Source organism: Psittacula echo, assembly GCF_963264785.1.
Source record: "Psittacula echo genome assembly, chromosome: 11".
Lineage (NCBI taxonomy): Eukaryota > Metazoa > Chordata > Aves > Psittaciformes > Psittacidae > Psittacula > Psittacula echo.
In genome coordinates, this window is record NC_137746.1 from 17,416,359 (window position 1) to 17,442,335 (window position 25,977).

Sequence of the window (25,977 nt, forward strand, 5' to 3'; positions counted from 1 at the left end):
AAAATATTATGATGCCCACAAATACCAGCTGTAAACCACTAATGTCTGCATTAGTTCAGTAACTTCAGTCACAAAGTTTAATTGACTAATAGGGTAACCTGTGGCAGTCTGCTGCTTTGCAGCAGTGTTAGACCTACTGTGAACAGGAGGAGGAAGTGTTACATAGTAGTTCAAGGTTTTAGTCTGGTTTTCTTCAAATGGCAGATAAGCCTTGAGGGAGAGCATGCTGGAGCAGGCACATGTTCAGAAGGTGAACACTGCTTTCTAAAACAAAAGAGACAGAGGCGGCAGTTATCAGCTAAATCCTAAATGGTCTAAGCCAAAGTGAGCTTCATGAACAATGGCTCTCTTCAAGTTAGAGCATCATGCAAGTAATTTCACTTACAGAAATGGAAACCTTCGACTTGGATGCTAACCTTCAGAAGGGATTAATAGAATGGTTGCTATTATGTATACAGCGTAGGCTGTGCCAGTCTGCAGGAGCAGAGGAGAAAGCAGTCTCAAGATATGTATTGATCAAGGAATGTTAAAATCTTTGGAATAGGGCACTGCAGGTTTCACCTGAGGAAGAATGTTGAATAGCAGGAGTGTTCCTGGGGCTGAAAGTAGAGAGGAATAGAGCTGGTGTGTGGAACTGGTCTCAGGCTGGGTGGAAGGTGTGGTGCGGTGGGGAGATTGCTGTGTATGTGGCAGGAATGTGGTTCTGCATGCACTCGTTTAATCCGAGTAAAGCTGTGCTGAGAATTAGGTCTTACAAAATGGACAGAAGTGGGGCCAATGACGCTCTGTTGCCATATACTGGAGAAGAGAAGGCTGCGTGGAGACCTCATGGCAGCCTTCCAGTATCTGAAGGGGGCCTACAAGGATGCTGGGGAGGGACTCTTCATTAGGGACTGTAGTGACAGGACAAGGAGTAACGGGTTCAAACTGAAACAGGGGAAGTTTAGCTTGGATCTAAGGAAGAAATTCTTTACTGAGAGGGTGGTGAGGCACTGGAATGGGTTGCCAGGGAGGCTGTGAATGCTCCATCCCTGGTGGTGTTCCAGGCCAGGTTGGACGAAGCCTTGGGTGGCATGGTTTAGTGTGAGGTGTCCCTGCCCATGGCAGGGGGGTTGGAACTGGATGATCTTAAGGTCCTTTACAACCCGAACTATTTTATGATTCTGTGATTCTGTACACCTTAACTGTCTCCTGCCTGCCTTGGAGAACTCTTACAATCTTAATGCTGTGTTTTGCTAGGCCCTCTGTGAGATACAGACAAGGGAAAACTTCTGAAGGAATGGCATGAAAAGCAGATGGGAAACGACATGCAAGTAAAGCACAAGCTATTTATGCGTGGCTTATTCCAGACTTAATTCTTTCCAATGCTTCCTGCAATCGGGTCATGCTGGCGCACCAGTGAGTAGTTAATGATGCACTAGGGTGGAAGAACTGAACTGAGAACAGAAGAGGAAATTAAGCTGGAAAATCTGAAAAATGTAGGCAGTGATTCAAAGGTATTCCTGGGGAAAAGCATGATTCAATCAACAGGACGAAGGCAGTGGAAGAGAATGGCTGGTACATGCAATGACTGTGGATGTTTTGTGCGTTTTCTTTAATGGATGTTTTTAAGGTATAATTGACACAAGTCAATCAAGGATACTGGCTGTCTTGTTCATTTAGCTGAAATGTAGGGATTTCTCCCCCCATCTCCTTATCATTACCCTTAGTACCCATTTCTGCTTAAGAAAATGTGTTTCTTTACAGGAAAATGTTTCTTCTATGATTTAACTATGTCCTATGCAAAGATGCATAAACTAAATCCTAAAATTTTATCTGTTTTTAAACAATTTTATGACTTAAGAATTTTATTATTATTACTTTGACATTTATCAATAGTATTCAGAAATAGATTATATAGAAATATTACAAAACACTTGTTGATGCACTCCAGTCTATTATTCATGCTTCAAATCCTGCTTATACCTTAGAAACACCCACTGTAGGATTGATGCAAAAAATACTATCTATGTCTGTATGGCTTCTGTTTTCAATGGTAGAATTCAGTCAAGAATTCTCATTATGGACAATGTGTAGAATTATTGTCTGAATTTTAGGGGTTGGTTTGTTTGTTCGGGGTTTTTTTAAGTAGTCCTTAATCTGTTCTTTCTTTTTGTTGTCTTGTGGCAAATTAAGTTGCTGTGGAAAAGATGGAGATCCTAAACTGCAGCTGGTTTGTCTCTGCCACATATCTTGTAGACATCTAGGCTGGGATTTTGTCAGTGTGAAGCGTGAGTGTAATCATCGTCACTGTAGGCTTCTAAGCACCAGATATATACCTGTGGTTCTGAAGCAGCTCATACTGTATTAAGTTCTTGGTTTAGGCGGGTTTTTTTAGCTTTTCAATTCCAGTAAGTGAATGCACCAGCATGTTAAAATGACAGTAAAAGGAACTTAATTCCATATCTGTTTGCATCTGAGATTTAGGGAACACATCAGAAAACAATTAGGTATGCTTAGAAATAGGAAATATTTCTTCAGATGAGTACTATTACCTGTACTCATCTAAATATTTACAGTTGTGCTAGGTGGAAGGTAGTGTTTGTATTAGAAAAAACCTCTTTATTTTCATGGTTAGAAGCGTTTGGTCAAGTTAGATTATAAAATCAGTCCTGTTTCTTCTCTGCATATTGAAATCATACCCTTTAACAAGCTGAAACTTCAAAATACGTAACTGCCTTTATTTGATGATGTGGTCCACACTAGAAAAATTGAATTTGTTACCATGACAATTAGTTTTCATTTCATGCCTTAGAAGAATATTACTTCATGTCTGCAGAAAAATATGATCTTGATTGAAAACAAATATTCATTTATGCTTTGACACTCACATATTTCTTAGTTGTAGCTCTACCCTGACCTCACCCGAGGTGGGAAAAGACTGGCTTAAGTGGCAGCCGTACCGGAGAGCTTTTGTGGAACTGCATGTGTGATGGGGAGTTACTGGAAATTGTGCAGCCAGGAGCACTTTTACCCCATGCAGGCTGGGATGTGAATGATTACAAATGATTAATCTGTTCTCAACACTTGAAGAGCTTTTGCACTGTTTGCTGCATTACTTGCCAGGCACTTAGAAGCATCCTAGACAGCTGTCTATGCAGCGTCTCTCCAAATACAAACGTGACAGTTGAGGCATTCCTGGAAGTTCTGATTTCTGCACCTTCCTTGGGTTCCTTTTTGTACCAAGATAATCACCTTGAAACTGCGCTTAGTAACGCCCATCTGATTTTCAGAAAGCATTTCAGGGTCAAGGTTTGTGCGGGTGTCAGATGATTGCCAAATGTACTTAAAAGTAATACTGTAATCTGTAATCTTGCTTTTTGTTATTGAATTTTACTAGAAATGGGAGAGAAGTGGAACCTTTTAAATACAAGAGAGTTGTATCCCAGTGCACGTTAATGCAGGAGCTATAGTAAAAGTAAATTGCATAGAAAAAGCCTCTACTTCCTGCTGTGGATCTGTGATCTCATAGTCTTTTTAGAAAATGAATGCCTAGCCTAATGGCTATTTTTCCATATTAGATTGTTTTCTTTTGATGGCAATAGAGTGCGGAATTTATCACACCGTGCTGTTTACAATGCCTGATCTCTAGAAAAATACTGACTGGTTTTTTGGCATGAAAACTGTTACCCCGCAGGCTTGTATTTGTGAAATTCAGCAGCTTTGGTAAACATGAGATGTGAGTCAGAATTAAAAAAAGTTTTCTCCAATAGTAAAAAAATTAATTTCTCATGAAAGGCTCTTTGTGTCCAGGGGAACTGACACTTGGAACTCATTTGTAGTGACCTGATGAAGAGTATCTGGTTTTATTAATTGTTAGTTTGCTGCATATTGCTTATTCTATTAAATAAGCATGGCTGAAAGCAAGGAAGAAAGACGAGCTGTGTGTCTTGTCCCTCTCTGTTAGCACTAGGGTAGTAGAAAAATCTGCACAGGAAGAAGCTACAAAGAAACCCCAATCCCCAGGACATGTTCAACCAGAACTGGAGTGAAGTCTAGCAGAGGCAAGTCTAGGAGAGAGAAAACAGCAACTCAGGAGCATCAGGAAGATTTTGGGATACTCTTTTGAAATGAAATGACAGAAATGAAGTGATTTTTGTTGGGAAACAAAAGGGGTTATTCTTGATTGGCTGTGATTCTAAAAGCACCAAAGTTAGTGTACTGAGAGCTATCCTTCAGTATAAGATCAGTCTTGCAAGGAGAATTAGTTTATAAATGCCTTTGTTTTGAGTTTAACTCAACTTTAAAACTAGGGTGTTTTATCTTGAAGCCTGTTGTGGTAAGATATAAGTTTAAACTGGAAATTGTCATGTATTTTTTGTGTGCTCACTCCAAGGAAAAGCTGCAGACAAGAGGGCAGCTCCAGGTCTGGCTAACAGTGGATTTTCCCTGTTGTGGGAAAGATTCCAGTTAGTAATTTTGAATCTAAAGCATAAATTAGCACAGACTGAAAGAGAGTGCAGGAGGTAATACTTGGTATGTGACCACATGAGGAAAATGTTTTGGCACATAGCAGAGGTGTTAGGAAATTGAGAGTTTAAAGACAGAAGGTGGGAACTGGCAAAGGGTGAGCACAGTTGGGAGGCAGGGCAGTGGGATTAACAGTATCTTCTGAAAACCAGCATTTCCAGAAAACTGGGATCAGGAGGCTGAAGGTGCTTAAAAACCCCCCTCTAAACAAACCAAAGCAAGCCAACCAACCCAACAAACCATAACCTTACATATCTTCCAATCATCTGGGTAGGATCACACAGAGGAGTCACTAAAGTAAGAGTTCTCTCCTTAAGGTCTGGTCTGCATAGCTTAAGTTTCTGTGGCAGGCTAGACTCCCTCGGGTTTAGCATAACCCCAGTTTGACCTTCATTTTGTGGCTCAATACTCTTTCAGCTGTATTACACTGATTGGGTCTTGAGTATATTTTAGCCTCTTACAAGATTACAGTCTTGAGGGAGAAAGAAACATAGAGTGAGGACTGGTAGTAGAAACAAAAATGAAAGAAACTTCTTGTATGACAGCAACGTACTCAGAGAAGGAGGCAAAATACATCAGGATTGATGACTTGCTTTTGTGAGCATTTACTAAAAACATTAGTTTGCACAGTTTGAGCAGCTGATGGATGGTCCAGTGATGGAGATACTTTCTGCTAACAAAATTTTGGAGGTTTGATACAGTGTCTGAATGCTGTTTCTTTTTCCTCTGCAGTGATCTAGAAAAAAATAATATCACACGGATCACGAAGACAGACTTCACAGGACTGAAGAATCTCCGTGTCTTGTGAGTACAACACAAAGCTTGTCTTTCTTTACAAGACAATTTTAGGGTGCTGGTCCTGAGAATGTCCATAATTCTAGAGTTCAGATGGTAGTAACTTCTGCACATTAGTCAGTTGTTTGTATTGTTTTAAACCAGGAAGCTGGAACAGTTTGTGTAGTGAAACAGTAAAGTTTAGTTCTGTGCTGAAGTCTGAAAGTAGTTTCAAAGCTGTTTGTGTTTCTCACTGGCTTTTAATCAATCTAGTGGTAAAAAGTTCAGTCCACTTGCCAATCTCTGATCATAGATCAGTTACACTGAAGCACTAGCAAACAGGACTTTCAGACTTAGTCACTTTAAGGTCCAGTGCCATTAATAGCAGTTTTGCAGAAGATGAAGCAGAATTTGACTAAAAGACTGCTTAGTTGTATACAAGCCCCCTTGCTGCTCTTTGTGTAATATGGAGTAATAAATACAAAAAGATTTAGGTAGTGCTGTCTTTTGATCCAGAAGTATCAGACAAGAGCTTAGCTGTACTTCTGAATGGGCCTTGAACATCAAAAAGGCAAACATCAGTCTATAGAATTTGTCATTCTGGATTTCCTGTTTTCTCTTCTATGAACCTCAGATGGCACCGCTAATTTAGTGATGAAAATTAGGCCTACTTGAGAGATATTTATTGTACTTATACATAGAACTTTTTTCTTAAGAAAATAATCTTGGGTTAGAAGAATCATAAATAGATTTTGAAGATGTTTCAGTTCTTTCAGGACTTTTCCCCTTTAATTTTTTCTAACAAGTAGTTTAGATCCACTTCACATCAACACAAAAGCAGACCTAGATATTGAAGCCTCTGCCAGAAATACTGTGGGGATCTTCTATTTGCTTTGTGAAAATTAAGTTAATTGCATTACTTTTATATGTAAAATCCATGTATGAGAGGGTGGGGGGAAAAAAGCCAGATGAGAGGTACAGAATAGTTTTGAATGGAGCATAATGAATTAGTTGAGGCTAAGCTCTTAGGATCTTGGTGTTTCTGGAGCTCTCATTTAAAGTAACTGTTGGTTTCTGCCTTCACTGGGCTTGTGTTTGGTCACTGAGTGCTGCTCTTGGGATGCAAATGTGCAAGTTCCTCAATGAGAAACATTGATGTGTTATCAAGGAGATCGTATACACGTGTGTTCATAAGCAGTGGCTGAGATGTTTGTATTGAAAATGTTTCTGAAACATCAAAGTTATTTATGTTTACAGTAACCAATGGATTAAGCTCAAATTTCTAATCTTACTTTAAAAGAAACAAGTATTCGTACCTAGTTCTGTTTATCAAGTTACATAATAGTGACTCCATTCTGTGTGTGTGATGTCTAGCTCACCAGCCGTACTTCACTAAACCATTGCACTTTAATTCCAAGTTTTAGTGACAGAGACAGAAACCTAATCTTGAGTTGGTCCTAGCACTGGCAGAGGCAGGTTGGTTTAGCAGTCTGTTGACCCCTTCTGAAACAAACAGCTATCAAAAATCAAGAAACACTCAAGTAATCTGTCCTGGTTTAAGCCCAGCCGGTAACTGAGCACCACACAGCCGCTCACTCACTCCCCTTTCCCCCACCACTTGGGATGGGGAGGAGAATCAAAAGAATATAAATCCCATGGGTTGGATAAGAACAGTCCAATAACTAAAGTGTAATACAAAACTACTACTAATAATAATGATAAGGGAAATAACATGGAGAGAGAATGTAAAACTAAAAAGGGAAAGGGAAAAAAACAATGAACAGAAGTGACACAAGCCTAATACAACCACTCACCACCCGACAACTGATACCCAGCCTGAACTGAGCAGCGACCTGCCCTTGTGGGTATCTCCCCCCAGTTTCTATACTGGGCATGACATGCTGTGGTGTGGAATACCCCTTTGGCTACTTTGCATCAGGTGTCCTGGCTCTGCTTCTTCCTGGCTTCTTGTGCTCCTCCTCACTGGCAGAGCATGAGACGGAAAAGTCCTTGGTCAAAGTAAGTGTGACTGAGCAACAACTAAAACTTGGGTATGTTAACGGCATTGTTCTCAGACTTAACACACTCAGACTTAACGCACTGCTTAACACAGTGCTACTTAAGACACAGTAGCACTGCACCAGGTACTGGGAAGAAGAAAAGGAACCAGGACATGACCAGCTGAACCCAGGACATAATCCCACCAGCTCACTAAAGATTCCTCTCTGTAATTCTGAAGATTGCCCTCTGCAGTCAATGTTTTACTTTGAGTATCTTCTAAAATAAGCCTTAAAACTGCACCTATTGAACTGTTACAGATACTTGGTGATAATTCAGTGAATGAATGAATTGAATTGAGATCAGTCTTTTCTCCTACTACCTTAACGCTTTTGAACAAGTTGTCATATACTAAGAAAACATTTCAAATCTATTGGAAGACTTTTTGTTCCTGTGGCGTTTCTCTCCTCTCTAACAGTGGAGCTACTTAGATTTCCTTGGCTCCCATCCCAACTGTCAATACCATTTTGCAAGTCTATTAAAATACATGTACTATATTATCGTTAGTGTCAGTAGTTGTCTTGGTTTGGTTGGTTTTTTTTATAGTGTCAGACATTGTCTAATGCTGTTGCAGTCATTTATGCTGAATGCCCTTAACAATAAGCAAAATAAGGCCTGCCATCTTTACATGATGTTTCTTTTGTTCTGTATGCAGTACAGGTTTATGTAACATGTTTGTTCAGTCTTTGAGGAGTGAGGTGTTTGCTATACAAGTCAAGAGAAATAAAACCAGAATATACCTATTAAAACCAGATCTATCCCCATGTGCAATGGGGGGGTGGGGGTGTGGGGATATAGTTGAAAGCACAGAAATGTAAAACCTGTCCCAGAATTCCTAGAAAGGAAGTCTAGTTCTCTTTTCAGACATCAGAATGAGGATAAGAAACAAGTGATCTGGAAACTGGTAGAACAGTACACCAGAAACCAGCTTCCAGTCTCAAACTGACAACATACATGCAAAATATTCCTTTGTGCATGTTTTCCTTTTAGCCCTTGTAACTTCATCTTGTTTCTCTTTCCTTGTGCAGTTTTTCCTCCCCCTCCTTTTAGGAGCGTACCTCTCTGCTTCACATCTTTGGGGTTTTTAAATTTCACTTTTTGATCTTCTTATGTGGTTTTAGCTGTGGAGTACTCTCTTGCTGTCTCTCTTCTCAACTGCTATCCAGTTGAACCGCTCTCATAGGACTGGGAGCGGAGGAGTGGCTGTTGGGAATAGGCAAGAATGGTGCTTTTGCGCTAGTTAGTCTTGGCTGAGCCCAGACTTACTGTGTGTTAAGTTCTCCCTTTCTGTGTTACAGCTAAAGCCACATAAAATGTTCAGAGGGCCTAGAGACCAAGTCTATGTATGTGAATGCTCTTACAGAAGCAGAATATGGGTGTGTGAGAGGAAAATTTGGCTTAAATGGAGATGGTGGTCTCTCTATTCCTTGGCTTCTACTATACCTATAAAGAGCATTTCAGCTGTGTAAATGAACAGTCATTTCCTGCACAGTGTAGATCAAAGAAAAGCCAGTCTCCATTGCTTGTAACTTCTCCTTGTCTTAGTCTCAGAGGTGAAAAAAAGCTGGGTCAGATGCAGTGGAAACCAGGGACTCTTCTTTAGGGTTTTGCACCATGTTGTACAGCAGGACTATACAGGGCTGTGACACATAGCTCCTGTGGCTGTATTTCTAGAGGGCTTTAACCCCTTTGGATTGCTTATGAATGGTTTACTCTGGGTCAAGCCTGAAGTTTTTGCAGAACACAAAGCCTGGACAAAAGTATATGTTGATATTGAGTAGGTTCCTGCTATGGGCTGTAGGAGTCAGTTATCTCAATTACATTACATAAACAAAGAGTAATATACTAAAGATGTAACAATCAGCTTCAAGAGACAAACACCTTTCTGAGCATAATGGCTATGGCTATAAAAGTTTAGAAACAAAAACATTTCCCAAATCTGGCAGTCAGGAGGCAATTTTTGACTCATTTTCTTGTTACTGACCAAGAGAAACGGTGCCATGTTTTTAATCATCTCTAATTATAACTGTTACTTGTACTTCTGTAAAATGGCTTTTGTAGCATATGTGAAGAAAAGCAGGGAAGCTTTTGTATTCTGTTGTCTTAAAATTAACTGTTTTTTCTGGAATTGCAGACACTTGGAAGAAAATCAGATTAGCGTGATTGAACGTGGAGCATTTCAGGATCTAAAGCAACTTGAACGGCTGTAAGTATGGCTATTTCTATACCTCTGGGAAATCTACAGGTTTTCTACCTCACTGTTAATGGTCATTTACAGTATTTCATAATGATAAAGTAAACTTCAATCAAGAAAAGAGAGAGGTACCTGTTTAAATTTAGGTATGCTTTTAAACACAGTTGAATTTATATTGCGTGATAGTTAATACTTGAAGTAAAATGTGTAATTGCTTGCCAAGAAAATGGAACTGTCAGTGACACCGGAATCTTACTAACATTGTCAAAGGGTCCTTATCTGGACAACTGTGTAAATTGGTATGTAGATGAAAAAAGATTTGTTTATAACAATTTTATATTATGTGTAGATTATATATTTGTGTTCATTTATATGTAAAATCTGTGCTAATGGAAATCGAAGTTGTCTTTTCTGAGAACAACAGTATTTCTAACACTGCCTCTAGACTTAATTTTCTGCTTAGCTTCATTTCCTTTCACGTTGCACAATGCCAGTGATACTAGTGAATGGCAGGGTATAATGCAAGACTTGGTGGAAATGAGATTTTGGTTTTCCTTTGCTTTTGACAACAATTTAATTTATCTTAAAAAAAAAAAAAAGAAAAGAAAGAAAAAAAGGGTGAAACTAAGAGGGGTCTTAATCCAGGATCTGATTTATAGAAACTACTGGCCCTGCAAGAGGATAAACTTCTGTATCAGGAAGTACCACAGTAGTGCTATATCGAATTGCTCCTCTGAGCAGTCTGTACTGTTTAGCATTGTCATGAATCTGTAATACTGAGATACTTCCAAGAATTACTCTTTGTTAGAGATAGGTGACTAGCATAAAATCTCATGCTGGTTTGGAGTGCTGTTTGTTAAATGGAGAAGCAGGTTTTTGTGCTTGGTAACTGTTATCTGAAAGGCATTTGTTGCAGGACTTGGTATTTTCTAATTCTTATTTTCTAAAGCAGCTTTCAAAAGTTAAGTTCCCACTAGAGATTGAGAGAAGTGTAGAGTATTGAGCATATACTGTACTAAAACTGTTTCAGATGAGCTCAGAATTAGATTTTCATTTAAGTTGTTTAACTAGTGCATTGAACTTTTTACATGAATTTACTCAGGGTTTTGGTCTTGAATTTCAAAGCTCCATTTATGGTAATAAGGGAGGTGAGTTTTAAATTGTGATTATAACCCATTTTTACCTATATTCAGTTAGAAAGCACTTTCAGGAAAAGAGTTTCACCAGAGCTGATTTGTTTCATGTTTCCTGGGCAATAAAAAATAACCAGCTTAATTTTCCAAAATTAAGCATAGCCTGATACTGTAGAAAACAGTTTTTCACGTTATATCTCATCTGCGCAAGTCAGTATTCTGAATACGTCGTAGTTTTAAGCTCATTCTATATATGTGTGTGTGTGTGTGTGTGTGTATGTATAAACAAACCTTTCTCTGTTTGGACAGAGATAGACTTAGTTAAACTATGGAATGAGTTTGGAAATTATCTGGGAGAAGGACTAGCTATTAGAAACCAGAAATAATACTCAAGTGTTATCTTAGTGTGTTGTTTTGTGAAGATCCTGCTCTTTTAGCAAGTGAAAATCATTATTTTGTGAAACCAGAAATTAGGAAATGTGATACCTTTGATAATGTCTCTTTAAGGATGTGAGGTTTGAAAGTCTCTCTCTTTTTCCTGTGCAGGCTCTTAACTTGGCCTGTTGAACATACTGCATCTCTGCTTCTCTTTTAGGATTGCCTGTCATTAAAATATTTCCTAAATTAATGTAGTTATGAAAGGGAGGCCTGGAAACTTGCAACTTTTTGGTATTTTAACTTAAATCATTTCTAGGACAAAACTATGAGTCAGTAGGCTTTAGAGAATGAACTGTGGAAAGTTTGGCATAACTTATAAAGGCTAAATTGCAACATTTTAGGTAATATTAAAGCTATTTTATTAAGTATTGTCAAACATTGCAAAATGTTAATGAAGAAAGTATGCTGTTTGAATTTTAAAAACCTGGCTTTTTTCCATTTAATTTCTTTCAAATAACAAATAAAAATTGCTTATACTGCTTCGATTTTGGAATTACATTCCTTTTTGATCTATTGAAGTAGATGCAAAAGTAATCATTAACTTTTGAAACACAGCAGCTGCATTGAGTCAGACTTGAAAAAACAAGAGTAATTTCTATTCCTGGCAAGATACCATATATAAAGGTCTTCCATTCAAAGTAACAGCGGATGTATATTGTTCTACACCCGCCCCATGGTGATCATTCAAAGGGCATACCGTTAGGCCAATATTATTGTAGTACAATATATTTTCACTTGTCTGGATAGTGAAGCAAATCCATCGTTATTAACGGAGTAAATGAACAGAATTCTGTTTGACATGTTCTGCATAACAGTCGAAGTAAATTTTCAGTCAGATGTCTGTAAAGCTCTTGGCCATTGCTGCCGCAGGCACCGGGGTGGTGCTTCTCCAGGTATTTGGATTTGACTCTGATTTTTGTTTTTGTGGGAGATTAATGCTCCCAGTACCAGTTGGAGCATCTAAAGGCATTATTTAGATACAGAGCAGCGTATTGCCAGAATTTTATATTAGCTTAATGAGGCTTGGCAATATCAGCTGAAGGAAGTGCATGATGCAATTTATGGTAAAATGATGGGTGGTACAAAGTTAAGAAATAATGTGGAAGGTAGAAGCCACTTCTAACTTTGGCATGTTTGTACTCAGCTTTCCAAAGGCACAGGAATTTTAGCCATTGCTTCTTAGTAAAATTCAGTGGTTTGCGTAATAGAAGTTATTTTGCTGAGTCCTAAGGATTCTTCAGAATGACCAGTGGTACTTGCCACATTGGAAAACCAGAGGTGTTTCTAGTGGGTTTATTCCAATAAGTTTCTATAGTTCTGTTCCAAAATATAAAGATTCGTGGTGAGGTAGTTGACCAGAAGAATTTAAGAGGCAACATTAATGAATATAATTGGTGCATACAGCTTACTACCTTCTACTTGTTGCACTGGTGTTGAGCCTCGGACAAGCCAGCAGTGCTCTGGTGCAGTGTAATACCGCACTGCTTGCAGAGCCTACGGTTCAGTGTGACTTGTGTGTCCACTGTCTCCTCTCAGGCTTGTTAGCTTCTCCCCAGGCTTCTCTACTGCTCGCCTTTCCTTTAGCTCTGAAGTGCTTCTTTCTCCAAAATGCTCCTGGTTGATGTTGGATGACAGACTGGGCAGATGTGTGCATCTGTTCAGCAAGTGGTTAAGAAGCTATGGAAATATTCTGCTAAGCTTTACAGTGCCACTTGTAAGTTGTCGTAGTCATGTCCTTCTTGCCAGTAGCAGGGGAGCAGTTTCAGAACCACACCTTGTGCCTGTTGTGTGTGGAAGGCTTCAGAAGCTCCAGTTGTTTTTTTAGCTAGTTTCCTTCTGCACTGTTTCTTTTCCCTAGTCATTAACTGTGAAAGGTCTGACTTTGATCCTCTTCCCTGGTTTTGTTTTTGGTGGTTTGAAGTAGCATACATATGCCTGTACAAAGACAGCGCTATAGTGGCACAAAATGTTACACCCGCACTGATTTTGGATTTTAGCATTTCAGCTGTATGCTTTGCTATTAACACTCTGTATGGTTTAAAGATAAAATGATTCTGATATTCCATGGGCAGAGAGGATCAAGAAGAAAGAGGCATACTGGTGGGCCTAAAAGATGATCTGAGATTTGTTTCCAGAGCCAGATGTATGGCACACATTTATGTGAAAAATGAGGCAGGATATAAGACACCAACGGATCCTGACTTTTCCACAGCCAACTGCCAGAAATTGTCACGTAGCTGTATTATCTTCAAAAGGCTGGACTCTGGCTGATGGCTGGTTCTTTCTACTCAAATTAGTGTCTGTAGCTAGCATAAAAGATCTCAACATCTGAAAATGCTAAAAATATGTTTTGTTGTTTAGAGGAGGGGGGAATGTGTAAGCATGGCCAAATCAAATCTTTTCTAAGTTGGAAAAAATTATTAGCTTTAACCAAATGAAAAACTAGAATCCAGATTTTAATCCTTGCCTATGCATGTATGGGCTTGGTTTTGTGCTGAGACAGAAGTCGAAATGAAAGTTGCATTTGACCTTTAACTGCAGAGATGCTGCTGTGCATTGGGCCTTTGTAACTGGTTTCCCAAATGCTTGATTAAGGTATTAAAGTGTATTTATTTGGCATAGTGTGCTGTAAGATTGCTCTTAGTGACCAGAGATGCTAAGGAGAAGAATAAATTGCTTTGTGATGCTTCACAATCTGGATTTCATAAATTGAGATTGAAGAGGCTTTAAATAAATCATGTAATACAAAAAGCATCTTCTGTAATTAACATGCTGAGTGGAAAGATTGCTAAGTGCTTCAGAGGAGGGGCAAAACAATGAAAGCATTGGACAGTTCTTTGCTGTTGTAAACAAAGGCTTATTGCAAGTCTTTGGCAGCCTGGACAGATCTATAGTGTTTATACAGGCTTTGCAGTGTATGCAGTGTAGATGCATTTCTGGAACTGCGTCCACGACCCATATTTATGAAGCTGTATGCATTTGTAAATATGTAAGACAGCTTGAATGTAACCTTTCAGAAAAAAAGCTTTATTCTTTTATGTCAGCATTTCCCTATGACATTATGGATAGCATATCTAATTGGAAATCAGTGATCATAAAATGCTTATCTGGAAATGCTGGAGAACAAAGACACGCTAAAATGGATTTAGAGCTATGATCTGATACTTAATCAATTTTATTACTTGCACGCTTTCCTCTACCTTCTCAAGCTACCACATGTAAGTTGACGTAGTACCAGGTTTGCTACCAAACTCCCCAGGATCAGGTGGTGCTTCAGGAGTGAGGATTGATAACCTCTTGTGCCTATGTTCTGTTACCCAGGCAGCTCCTGGCACTGGGCCTTCCTGTCTGAGGAGGGTATGAATGGCATGAATTGGGGCTGCTTGGAGGCATGTTGAAGGTGCAGTGTCTTTGCATTTTGGAAGGATGGGTTTCTTTGCTGTCAAAGACAATAGCATTCCCCATTGATTCCTGAGGAACCAAGTATAGCATATGTCAAAACTTGAGTTACTGTTTCAGATTGAGCAGAATTATTGCTCGAACAATCACCATCAATAGGATAAAACAAACCTGTGCTGCCTAATCCCAGATCACAGTCTGTGTGTCAATGATGTAATCTGTTGTAAACGGGCACAAACAGTTTCTATCAGAGACCTGTTGTAAACTTAGCCACTCTTGGTGGGAGCTGGCAAAGAGTTTAAAAACCTGAAATTCAGTTTGTGCCACTTTCAGGTGTGTTCTTGTTCTCCTGGTTTGAGGGATAGTCTAGTACTTGATTCTTGCACTGCCTGAGTCTGAGCTAGCAATAGGAAGCTCCTTGCTGCATTGGCTTATGACTGCAACTTCAAGTATTATTTATTGATGTTGCTTAATATTTAATTAATATTGGTAATAATGTTTGTCCCATATCTTGTGAGATATTATTCCAGTTAAAACAATAAAAAGGAATCCTGTAACCAATGTGTGAAAAGGCAGTCTCTTTTATCTTGCTTTTGCAAGACAAGTTTAGCACTGCCTTTCAAAGGAGTGTCTGTGTGACTGCTTACATTAGGATGAGTCTAATGTGATGAATTAGAATGTTTTGAGTGTGAGTATCCAAAGGGGAGCTGTTGATTTTGCTCCTGGGGCCAGTGGGACAATCCTGGAGCATACTGTGTTGCAGTCTTCCTAATATTATGTGAGTCACATCCATTCCTTTTTACTTTCTAGTTTGGGGTTTGGCCAAGGCTTCCCTTTCAGACAATCCCTCTGAAAAATACATGGGAAAATCAGGAATTTATTTGGAGTGTTTGGTTTAACTTGCATGGGTACAGCATTACTGCTTTCTTCAAGAGCTGTGTTGTTTTGAGGTGTGGGTCTTACCTTTCAAGTGGCCGTAGTGTAGTTCTTAGCACTTAAGTGAGGACCACAATATAAGTAATTAATCTCTATAATTTTCTGACCCTGGTAGCAACAAAGTAGCAGCAACACCCTCATACACAGTTCATGAGTTCCTTCATCAACTTGCTGCACAAAACTTGTTCCACACTTTGACCCTGCTGCTGATTCACAGCCAGAAGTCTAGAGGAAGATTAAATCTTCTCTAATTTTTACTCTGGAGCAGTGTGCATTTACTGTTTCTGTGGTGTACAGGAAATTGTTCTCCCTGTCTTCACCTTTTGTCTTACTCTCCGAGAACAGCTATCCCAAAGCGACATCGTGAGAGCTGTGTCTGAGTTCTAGTTCATCCTCTGTGGCAGAAGCCAGATGAAAGCTCTTGACTTCTAATGTCCATGTGAAGATAAAAAGTTGAGTCCTGAAATATTCATGTGTTAAGGCTGTGCAAATACATCACAGTGATATGTCACATCTTCCTGTAGCATCATGCAGTTCTTTGGGCATCTGCATGAAAGGTACCTTCCTGGTTTTCTTCTGTGAGCCTGGATTACTACAGGTTTTGCTGGTCTCTGTCATGACTTCTGCTTTCTCATTATTCTGCCATTTTTATTGCTGATTCAAGTGCTGTGATCTCCTACCCTGTGCTGTCTTCTCCTGTATTGTAAAACCAGAGTGACTTTCTGGTCCCCAAACAGCCCATGTCTTGCCTCAGAGCTGTTCTGCTGTCTCTTGTGTCTAGCTAAATCAGAGCTAGTCTACACCAATGCTTTTCCTTTCTTCCAAGGGGAAAAAGTTGTCTTTAGCTGTTTTTGTGAGCTCATAACTAGATAATGCCTTCACTTTAAGTCTGGGATGTTTATGACTCATTATTGGAGTCGATGGTCTCTGAATTCTCCATGGAATCTTTCTAAATACTGGTAGGTAGATTCACCTAACCTTCAAACCACAGATATCATTTCCAGCCAGACAAAGCATTTTGGAACTGGCTTGACTCATTTGACTGGCTAAACTGTGAGCCAAGACCTTGAGCCTTGTCCCTTCTTTCTTAAAGAGCAATTTGTGCTGTTGGAGTCACATGTAAAATAACCAGCAGGATCAAGATTTACTCTGTTAGCAGAAGGGCCACTCCATCTCTTGTCAGTCTTCTATAGCCTTCCAGAAAACTGCTTCATGAGCAGTTTTAATCCAAATGCCCAGTCTTTGGAATTGTAGAAGGTACCTTATGAGGTTGAGTGACTGTGACATAATACAGTAGATGCAATTCAGGGTTGAAGAACAGGGAAATGGAGAGGGAAGGAGGGGTAGGGAAATCCTAAAATGTTGGAGCTCTTACAAGACTAAAATAGAATCTCACAGATGGTCAGCAGAAGGCTGGCTGTGTTCATGAAAGAGAGATCCATTGAGGGATGCTAAACATGAAAAACTTGATCCAGCTAAGAAGACTATCTGAGAGAGGCTGCAAGCTAACAAAGCTGTGCTTATGTGTCCTGTGCTTATGGTTCTGTATGCACCTGCATATTGGCACTGCTGGAAACAGGATGCTGATCTAGGTGGGCTAGAAATCAGTTCCAGTACTGGATGTTTTCTGATGTTTCATCTGTTGCAAGAAACTAAGCTGCTTATCATCTTTTCCAAATCTTACTCTCCTTGTACTGAACTATCTGCCTACAATTCAGGTACTAGGGATATCCTGTGCTTTTCATGGAGAGGCCTGAGACTGCAGAAAGCTCTGCTGCTTTTTCATGTCTAGAGCAGACATGTTTCATGGACTTCAGGTGACCTTCACCCTGCTAGGAAGCTCATGCTGGATATCTGACTGGAAAGGAGTGCCGTCAGGTCAGCAGTAACAAATCCCTGTTTCCTGTAAGACTTGCTTAAAAAAAAATCCCAGGCAAAGTCAGTAGCTTCCCTGAGAAATGTGAATGGTAATGCAAAGATAAATAGCTACAAGATTTATTCAGGAGGTATGATGGCAACTGCTATACAGGATAGAAATGGTGAATTGCTTAGTTGTACAGTCAATATCTCAGTTTACATTGAGAATCACACAGAACAAAACTAATAGCAAGTACATGGTAGTTCTTGGTGTGTATGAGTGTGTGTGTGTCTGCAAATAAAATAGTAAGAGATATTGATGGTTTGAGTGTGAATAGTACACTTGAGTAAATCACTGGGGAGGAGTGCAAATGTTGTGTCTTATCGAGGCACATCTTGGCTCAATCTGTCGGCTCACCTTTATTAATTCTTGGAAGGAAAGAAGGAAGCTCATTAGTTTTATATTGCTTTTGATTCCGCTTTATGTGCTGCTCTTGGCTCAAACAGCAAAAAGCAATGTTCCCAAGGCATGGCTCACGTACTTCACTGCTCTCTCTCTACTGCACACTGGCTACTCTGGAAGATTTCACTGAAATGTATTTTTCTTCTACTACTTAACTGCCAGTACTTCAGAGGAAAGTTGGTCATTTGTGTAAAGGACATAGCAGATATGGTGAGGAAAGGTTTTATATCTCTGCTGTTCCCACAATTCAGATACAGAGTCCATATAAAATTGTGGTGGGGGAAGGGACATTTACAACTCTTAGTCCAAAAAGTTGTTCTGATTGGAAAGGAATGTTGTAAGATCTCCAGTACATACATTTCCATATAGAGTCAAGATTCTCACAACAGTTAAGATCTGAAGAAAATACTCCAGTATAGCCTGTTTCATGCAGATGTGCAGTTCAGATAGTGAATAATGTGTTCTATTATTGATATTAATTTATCAGGAAAATGTTACTTTATTTTGGCTGCAGTAGAATGATACTGTCCAGTAATGATAAATCACCTTCATATGTAGTGAGCAGTAAAATACACATCTCAAAATGAAGTGTACTTAAAGCTTTAAGATAATCTTAAATTTTTTTGGAAGTCCAAAATGCATTAATTTCCTTTTGAATTTTGTTCATTTCATATGTAGTGCAACTTCCAGTTTTAGTCTTTCCTTCAGAATCTTTTGCTGTGAACTGTTACAGTTAGTAGTCCAGCAGTGTGTGGTGTTCATTGCCATGGTCCTGGTCCATTACAGCACTTAAACAACTACCTGTTGGCTACTTCAGATGTCAGTGCCACTTCTTGCAGCTCTGAAAAGATGTCCTGCCCCAGTGCAAGACAGGACAATGCATGTTCAAAATGACTGTGGCCACAGCTTTGTCCGTAGATATTCATAAGAACTCACTGGTTGAACTTCAAATGATGTATCACAGGGCTGAGCTATCACTATGGCTTTGAAATGAAACATTTACACTATTTTCCAGAAAGGCAAAATATGGAAACATGGCTCTTCTAGAAGAGTAAGGAAAAGCTTAAACAGAAAAAAAAATACTGGGGCTTTTTTGGAGGCAAACTTTGGACATCGTGTGGGCACTGCGTGCTTGGAAACAACAGTGCTTAGGCCTGTAATGTGCTCTCATGATAGCTTGGCCGCAGATGAGAGGCATCTGCAATTTGGGTCTCGATGTTGGCTATTTTCCTGATTTCAGAGCATATAACTTGAGCTTTTGTGTAATTGTCTTTGTACACAGATGAGCCGTTGTTTGATGCTCATACAGGTTATATGCTTGGAAATGGTTTCTATTTCTTAGGATAGTTTGAGAAAACAGTAGAAACTGCCTTGTCCCTTTCTGTTACCCTATTAACATGGCAAACTGTTGGTTTGCCACTGAATTCTTTGATTGCTATGATTGAAATTTCAGGGCTGAAAAAGTAGTTGTGGGTTAATTCAGGAAAGAAATCAATGGTCAACTTGGCAAAAGTTGCTCTGTATCTATCAACAGTACGTTTGACAATGTCTGTGTCCTTGCTCATTGGAGAGACACTTTATATGCAGCTGTAGTTGATGTGAGTGGCACAAACATACTTACAGAGTAGAAATTTCATTCTTGCCTTCTACTGCTGCTAAATACCTTGCATGAGCTACATCTTGTGCACACAATCTGGTGAGAAAATAGAAAGAATAGGTAAAAGGAACAAGGATATGCCTTGATCAGATGATGGTCTGAGTGCCCTGAACTACCTGCTGCTTTGTTTCTGCTGGACCACCTTGATTTAGCCTGTTGCAGTGATAAACTAGTGCAAGGATGAATCCCTCCTGCTTTCTCTTGTCCTTAAGTCAAGTAAACAAGAGCGATATTTCTTCATATGTTTATTTTTATGGGACTGTTGTTGGAATATATTCTTAAATGATGTAGCAGCTGTCACTTTCTTACCATTTGGGGACTATTTGGTGAATAAAGTAGTTGTGAGAAACCACTTCCAATGATTCTTTGGAGATGTGTAGATGTGTAGTGGTTCTATCTTCTAATTGGGTATACACATTTGGGAAAATGGCACTTCCAGATAACTGTGTTTATGTACTGCGGACTCCTGGAGGGCACTAATATCCTCAGATTTCATAGTTACTATGTCTGTCTGTAGCACATAATTATATAGTTACATATTACTCAGCCACTGCTGGTCGGCCCCAGTTTTCTTGTTATTGCTGATGCAAGAGTGAAGCTTTTCTTTCTTTTGTACACATTAAAAAAAATAAATTGGCCCCTCTTTTGTGAAGGAAGCCATTAGCAGCTCTGTCAATAGCTCTGCACAGGAGGAATCCAAACACAGGAAAAGTGCAAGGCAGGCAAAGGGCAGCTAGCAAGAAAGCAGGATGCATGCTTCAGTGAATTGGTTTTGGTTTGCATTAGTACCTCTGACCAGGGCTACAAAACAAAAAGGTTTGTTTTAACAACATGAAAATAAACGAGCTTGATTTCATCAAAAACATTTTCATAGTAGGTCACTGACCTGTAAGAACTCATGGAAAAACAAATTTGGGTCTCATTTATGTAGACAAGAGGTTCTATAACCACAGGATTCTTCAGCTTCTGAAAGCGATGATTACAAAGCAGATGGAATAATGACACTTCCACTACAATGTAACCATAACTCAGTTGGAAGAGCTGATCAGCATTGAATATTCCTTCAGAGTTCTAAACATTATTCTTTTCTGTGGCTTGCTTGTTTGATTTTAGCAGCTTTTTATACTTGGTGAAGATTTATGGGAGTTATTTGCTTAAGCAAAACACTTAAAGGATTTAGCAGACATTTCTCCAGGATCTGTAGGAAATAATTCAAAGTCTGTGTAACTGTTGGGTAAGGACTGCTGCGTCACCGGTCTGGAATAATTTGGTTGAACTTTGTTTAGCTTAAATAACTTTATCAAAAGGGTTTTGTTTCTCTGAGCTTCCTCATATTAGGAGGATTATACTTCTTGCCATCTCAGAAGAACTGTGTTATTGGCTGAATTTCATGGTGTCAAGCACAGCAATCCTTAAATCATCCTGTTCCTTTGTGAAATGATAATGAATTTGGAGTGCTTTGCTTAACATATTTTTATTCTTGGGAATGTATGAATATCCAGGTCTTGAAGGCTTTCTGTCAGACCAGTGCAGTATTGGTCTTGTTTTTCCTCTGGCATAAGTCCATTTTAACTGTGTCCATTGAACACACCAGAAGCTGCAGCCTTTCGTATAGAACAGAACAAACTAATTCATGTTGGTTTATAGTTCACCTTATGTTAGAATCGTGTTCTCAGTTGCTTGGAGATGATCTTTTCTCTAGATCTTTGTCTTGAGGTGTTATGGTGAGGATCACAGGAAGACAGGAGGATTCTAGGGTTCATGCCAATGTTATGTATATTAGATGTACATTGCAATTTTTGTCGTGGATAATTCTGAGAGGGATAGGTGTAATGCACAAGAGAAATGGAAACTGCTAGGTTTGAAGCACTTGATAACTTGCTGGGAAAGTGGAATTGGATCAAAAGCCATTATCAGGGAAACTGAGTGTGCTCAATTTTTAGATAAGAGCTTCATTAATGACAGTGGATTTTTTGTGGCTGGTTACCCCTTCCTAATGAGCAAGTGTCCTTTGAATGAGTTGCGATAGGTGATTCGCACTGGCTTGTGATGAAGCAGTCACAAGAGCTGCGTTTCATTCTCAGGCTTAAGTCAAGTGTATAGATTGCTCTTAGCTCCACTTCATTATTCCCTTATATTCATTCTGCTGGCTTTGGAGGATGGTTCCTCTGTGAAACATCGAGTTTGATTTCGGGCAGGAGATGATTCTGCTAGTCTTCCTTTTTAACAGTGCTGCTTGGCACATGGCCCCAGCGAGGCAGGAGTGACGTGCCACAGGAGCATTCTTTACTATATATGGAGACCGCGGTGAGCCAGGCTGGTATCGAGTCATTAGAGCGGATCAAACAGGGACAGTCTGCTATTGCTTCTGGTAGACATTGCAGTAACAGTCCTACTTGCAAGTTTTCTGCCTGATTATTCACAGCTATTTCTGACTTCTGGAAATGGTTAGATTAATATCAACTTCTAAGACTTATCAGCTGGGGCAGCATAGCTTGGAGATACGCGCGCTAAAACTCACTCTGCTTTCTTTACAGGGTTTCAGCCCTGACCTAGAGAGTTTACTCTCTGGTGTCAGCAAATGGTCTAACCATGGTTTACTCTTACTGCCTTTACAAAAATTGATGAGGTACTAAAAATGGTGTACACTGAGGGATGCTGCAATAGTTTCTTTATATTCCTTCAGTAAATTCCTGTTGTATTCATGTAGTCTGTTGAGGAATAATGAGAAAGTAACTACGTTTTTTCTGTGTTAGGGTTTTGAAGATGTAAAAAATGGAAGATTCTGTGTAAATCCATTTTTTTATTATTACTATTTGAAACCACAGAACTTACTAAAAGCACTCCAAAAGCTGAGAAACAGCTGCAGAGAGCATCTCTGAGGGTTTACTGATCAATTTTTGTGGATTTATTTAAATGATAATTAACAGAAATTGTAAATTCTTTCATGAAAGGCTGATAAGGGCAGCTGTAACTTCCCATCCTGCATGAATGTAGCTGGTTTTATAAATACGCTACTGAGTTAAGAGATTGCCCATGTACTTTTGCCTGCTGCTTCTGGATTTACAGGTTTTTCTTGCTGTTGATGTCGTTAATAAACACTCTCTGGTACTTAAGATTCTCTATTCCCTTCTTCACTGAAGTTGGTACTAACATTTCTGTCCATTTCTGTATGACTCAGGGTGTTGATCTCAATATTTAATGCATATGCAAATGTTATTACACCTTTTTTGTTTCTTCGTGTTGGCTTTGGTTGAAGTTTAAACCTGTTCCTCATATTTAGTTTATGTTACTAATTTGTTCCTGGCCAGGGGACATCTGTGATGTACTGGCTCCATGTTCCATCTTAATGTCCCATTTTATGTTAAGAGATCCTAAAATAAAACAACCAAAGGAAGGATTCTGATATTGAAACTGAAGTGATGTAGAGCTACCAGTTTGTATGCTGCGGTTTTGTGCAAAGACGTGTAAGCTTGCTTCTGGTAGAGGGGAGCTAATCTATTTCAGCCTAATGAAAAGTCACTAATAAGGGTTATTACTTCTGACAGCTTTGAGAATGGGAACCAGGACCACCCAGTCTGCTGGGTTTGTAATAGGGGTCTCAAAGTTGTAACTCTTGTAAACAGTTTTCCTTCAGAAAACACTCCCTTAGCGACATACAGCGGGATCTCTGGCAGTTTTTGGAAAAGCCTCTGTACTAACATGTCACGTAAATAAAGAAGTTCATTTACTCCCCACCATAATCCTGTAATATGGTTGTCCTGGGCTTCCTCATAGCAGCCTCATTGAAATTCTATTATGTATCGTCCGGTTTTATTTCCTGGTGTAGTAATATAAAGAGGTGCTGACAGGAATGAACAAGGTTGACTTTTTTTTAATGGGTGCTGTATCTTGGCTGTTTTCCCTTATGAAAAGGAAGTGATACAAAGCAAAGGAAGAAGTTCCATTAGTGACCACAACATATTTCTTGATGCTTAATAGGATTCTCTGGTGAAACCATTGACTGAAATGGGCTGGTCCCCTGCTTTACTGCTTCCCAAGTCAGTGCTGTTTAAAGGAGGAAACTTAGTAACTCTGTTCAGTAACTCCTGACTTTCTGTCTGAGTCTCCTGTTATGCATTATTTCATTTTTATTGCTTCTTCGTTATGCCCAAGCTTGTGATGGAACCACTTCTCCCTTAAAGTAGCTCTTAGAAACAACTTCAACTGCATCATGTTCCCTGAGGCTGTTCTCCAAGGACAATGCCACAGAGCTCTTAATAACAAAGGAGAACAAGCTAGCTTGTTTATTGCCCCAAATAAGACCCAGATGTTTGGAGTGTGAAATAAAACAAATGACCAAATTGGGGAGTGAACCCAAGATTACTTGGATAATTTCTGGATATTAAAGGCTGGAGTACCAGGGGTGCTCCCTTATAAGCCACCCATTTAAAAAAAATTCAAAAGCACTGTTATTTTGATTTTCTGTTGGAGAATGAGCTGTATAATGAGTAGCAATGCAAATATAGATGTTAAATCATACTTGAAAGTTGCTGAGCTTGTGTGGAAAGGAACAGAGTGCTACTTATTTAATGACAAATATGCAGTACTGTGGTTTGGTAGTAAAGCTGTTGCTGCTCAGTAGAAAAGCAGACACAGAATTTGGAGGCCGGTGAGTATCACACACATTCATGTGGTTAAATCTAGATAATTGTTATAATCAAAGAGCCAATAATAAAACTGACAGTTTCTGTCATAGCCAGTGTATCAACATCTGTGTGTCAACATCAGTGTATCAACAGGTGAAATGTCAAAGAAAAAGAAAAGTCATTTTACCGTAACACAAACTGTGTCCTGTGGTTGAAAGCATAAAACCCTGGGAAGATGCTGGCTGACTTCTTTCTATGTTACACTTGTGCTTCCATATGCATCGTGTTATTTTCCATCTATACGGATCAGGCCTTTGATATAGATTAGATTTATCTCGTGTTTTCTCTTCTTGTGAGTGGAACTCCATAAGGCAGCAGTATCCAAATGGGATGTGACCCTTCCAGTGGTGTAAACATGAGGGATGCAGCTGAAGTCAGTACCCCAAAGAAAGTTTTCCCCCTCCAGGGAAACAGGCCCTCTGGCTTGAAAGTAACTTGAGCATTTTCCTATAAAAAGATGAGGTTTTTTCCTTCTCCAGAAGCTAAGAAAAGGAATAAACCAAAAATTAAATAAAGGTAAAAATAACCCTTGTAAAGTGTAGGTCTTCTCCTCCATTTATTTCATGGAAAGGTCCTGACAAACATCTTCGGTCTACCTCTAGGCTGATAGCATTGTGTTTCGAAGATCCAGTGCTTGTTTTGTCCTTGTTTTTTTAATAGTCAAGGGAATCTCAATAGTTAAGTTTCTCTCCTATCCCAGCTTCAGACAGAGGAAGAAATATTATTAGCCTGGTTGGAGCCAGGAAGGTAGGAATTTCACAGTTAATAACTCCTTCATTGTTTTTGTAAGGGCCCTTGATAGTCTGTGATTGACATTGAGGTTGTTTCCCTCTATCCCTTTTACTTCAGGACATAGAATCCCCAAATGGGCAGTAGGATGAGGGAGAAAGGGGAGAAACTGGCACTTGTTATATATATATTTATATATATATATGAGCAAAATGTTTTTGGGAGGTGAGAGAGAGTGTTTGTCCTGTGCTGAAGCAGTGTGTTTGGTGCTGTATGTGGCTGTTCTAAGGAAAACAGTAATAGACTGGAGGACAATGTTGCATGTATATGTGTGACTTTGAAAGGTCACAAATTCTATAAATCTGTGTTTTACGTCATCTGAATCAAAAAGCAAGAAAATGCAGTTTGTAACATGATGCAGCTGTGAGGTATAGGTATTTATGTATTTAATAAGAGATTAAAGTCAGCATCAAATATAACTAGGAGGAGAAAAGCAGCTTGCTTGGGGGTATGTGAGAGTGTCAGAGTTGGGACACAAGGGCTTTGGCTGAAATAAAATGAGAAGAAAGCTATCTTCATAGAGATGTATGCATAGATACATAGATATGCATACATATGCCTATACACACATATACCTGTTTTTAGTTGTCACTGTAATTAGGAATCTTTTTCTTTGCTCCCTGATCTTCAATGACTAATGATGGTCATTTTAAGCCTTCTTTTGGGAGCACGCTGAATTTTTGCAGCAGGCAAGCTTCATAGTTTAAAGAGGCTTTCCAGAAATGCTTTGAATAGAGGCTTAAAATCTCAATTTCTATTGTTTAGTATGAATTAATTTTTTTAGTACTGAGTTTAAATTCTTTTCTGATGAACTCAACATGGGAAAAAAAAGAAACAGGTACCAAAAGCCAGAAGATAATGGCCATGTGAGCTCAGACCGAAAATATGAGTAGGCCAGTACTACGTCTCCAGTTGAAACTCATTAAAGAAGAGCAAATGAAGAGAAAGCAAATATATAAATTATATCATGGCAGAGATCACTTGAATCATTAACTGGGCCTTTTTAATTAATATTACTTAATGTTCTTAATTCTTTGTCTTCTTTACCCTCACAAGCTAGTAACCAATGGTATGCAATCGGT

The 25,977-nt window shown here is 39.2% G+C and overlaps 1 protein-coding gene across 1 annotated transcript in view; it reads left to right on the forward strand.

Annotated features, from left to right (window-relative positions):
- Positions 1–25,977, forward strand: part of SLIT3 (slit guidance ligand 3) — a gene marked incomplete at its 5' end in the record, with an annotated part of 525,497 nt that overhangs the window by 21,580 nt on the left and 477,940 nt on the right. The window contains 2 exons of the mRNA XM_080626822.1: positions 5,242–5,313; positions 9,476–9,547. Of these exons, the coding sequence (XP_080482948.1) occupies positions 5,242–5,313; positions 9,476–9,547 (144 nt within the window). The remainder of the gene's footprint in view (positions 1–5,241; positions 5,314–9,475; positions 9,548–25,977) is intronic.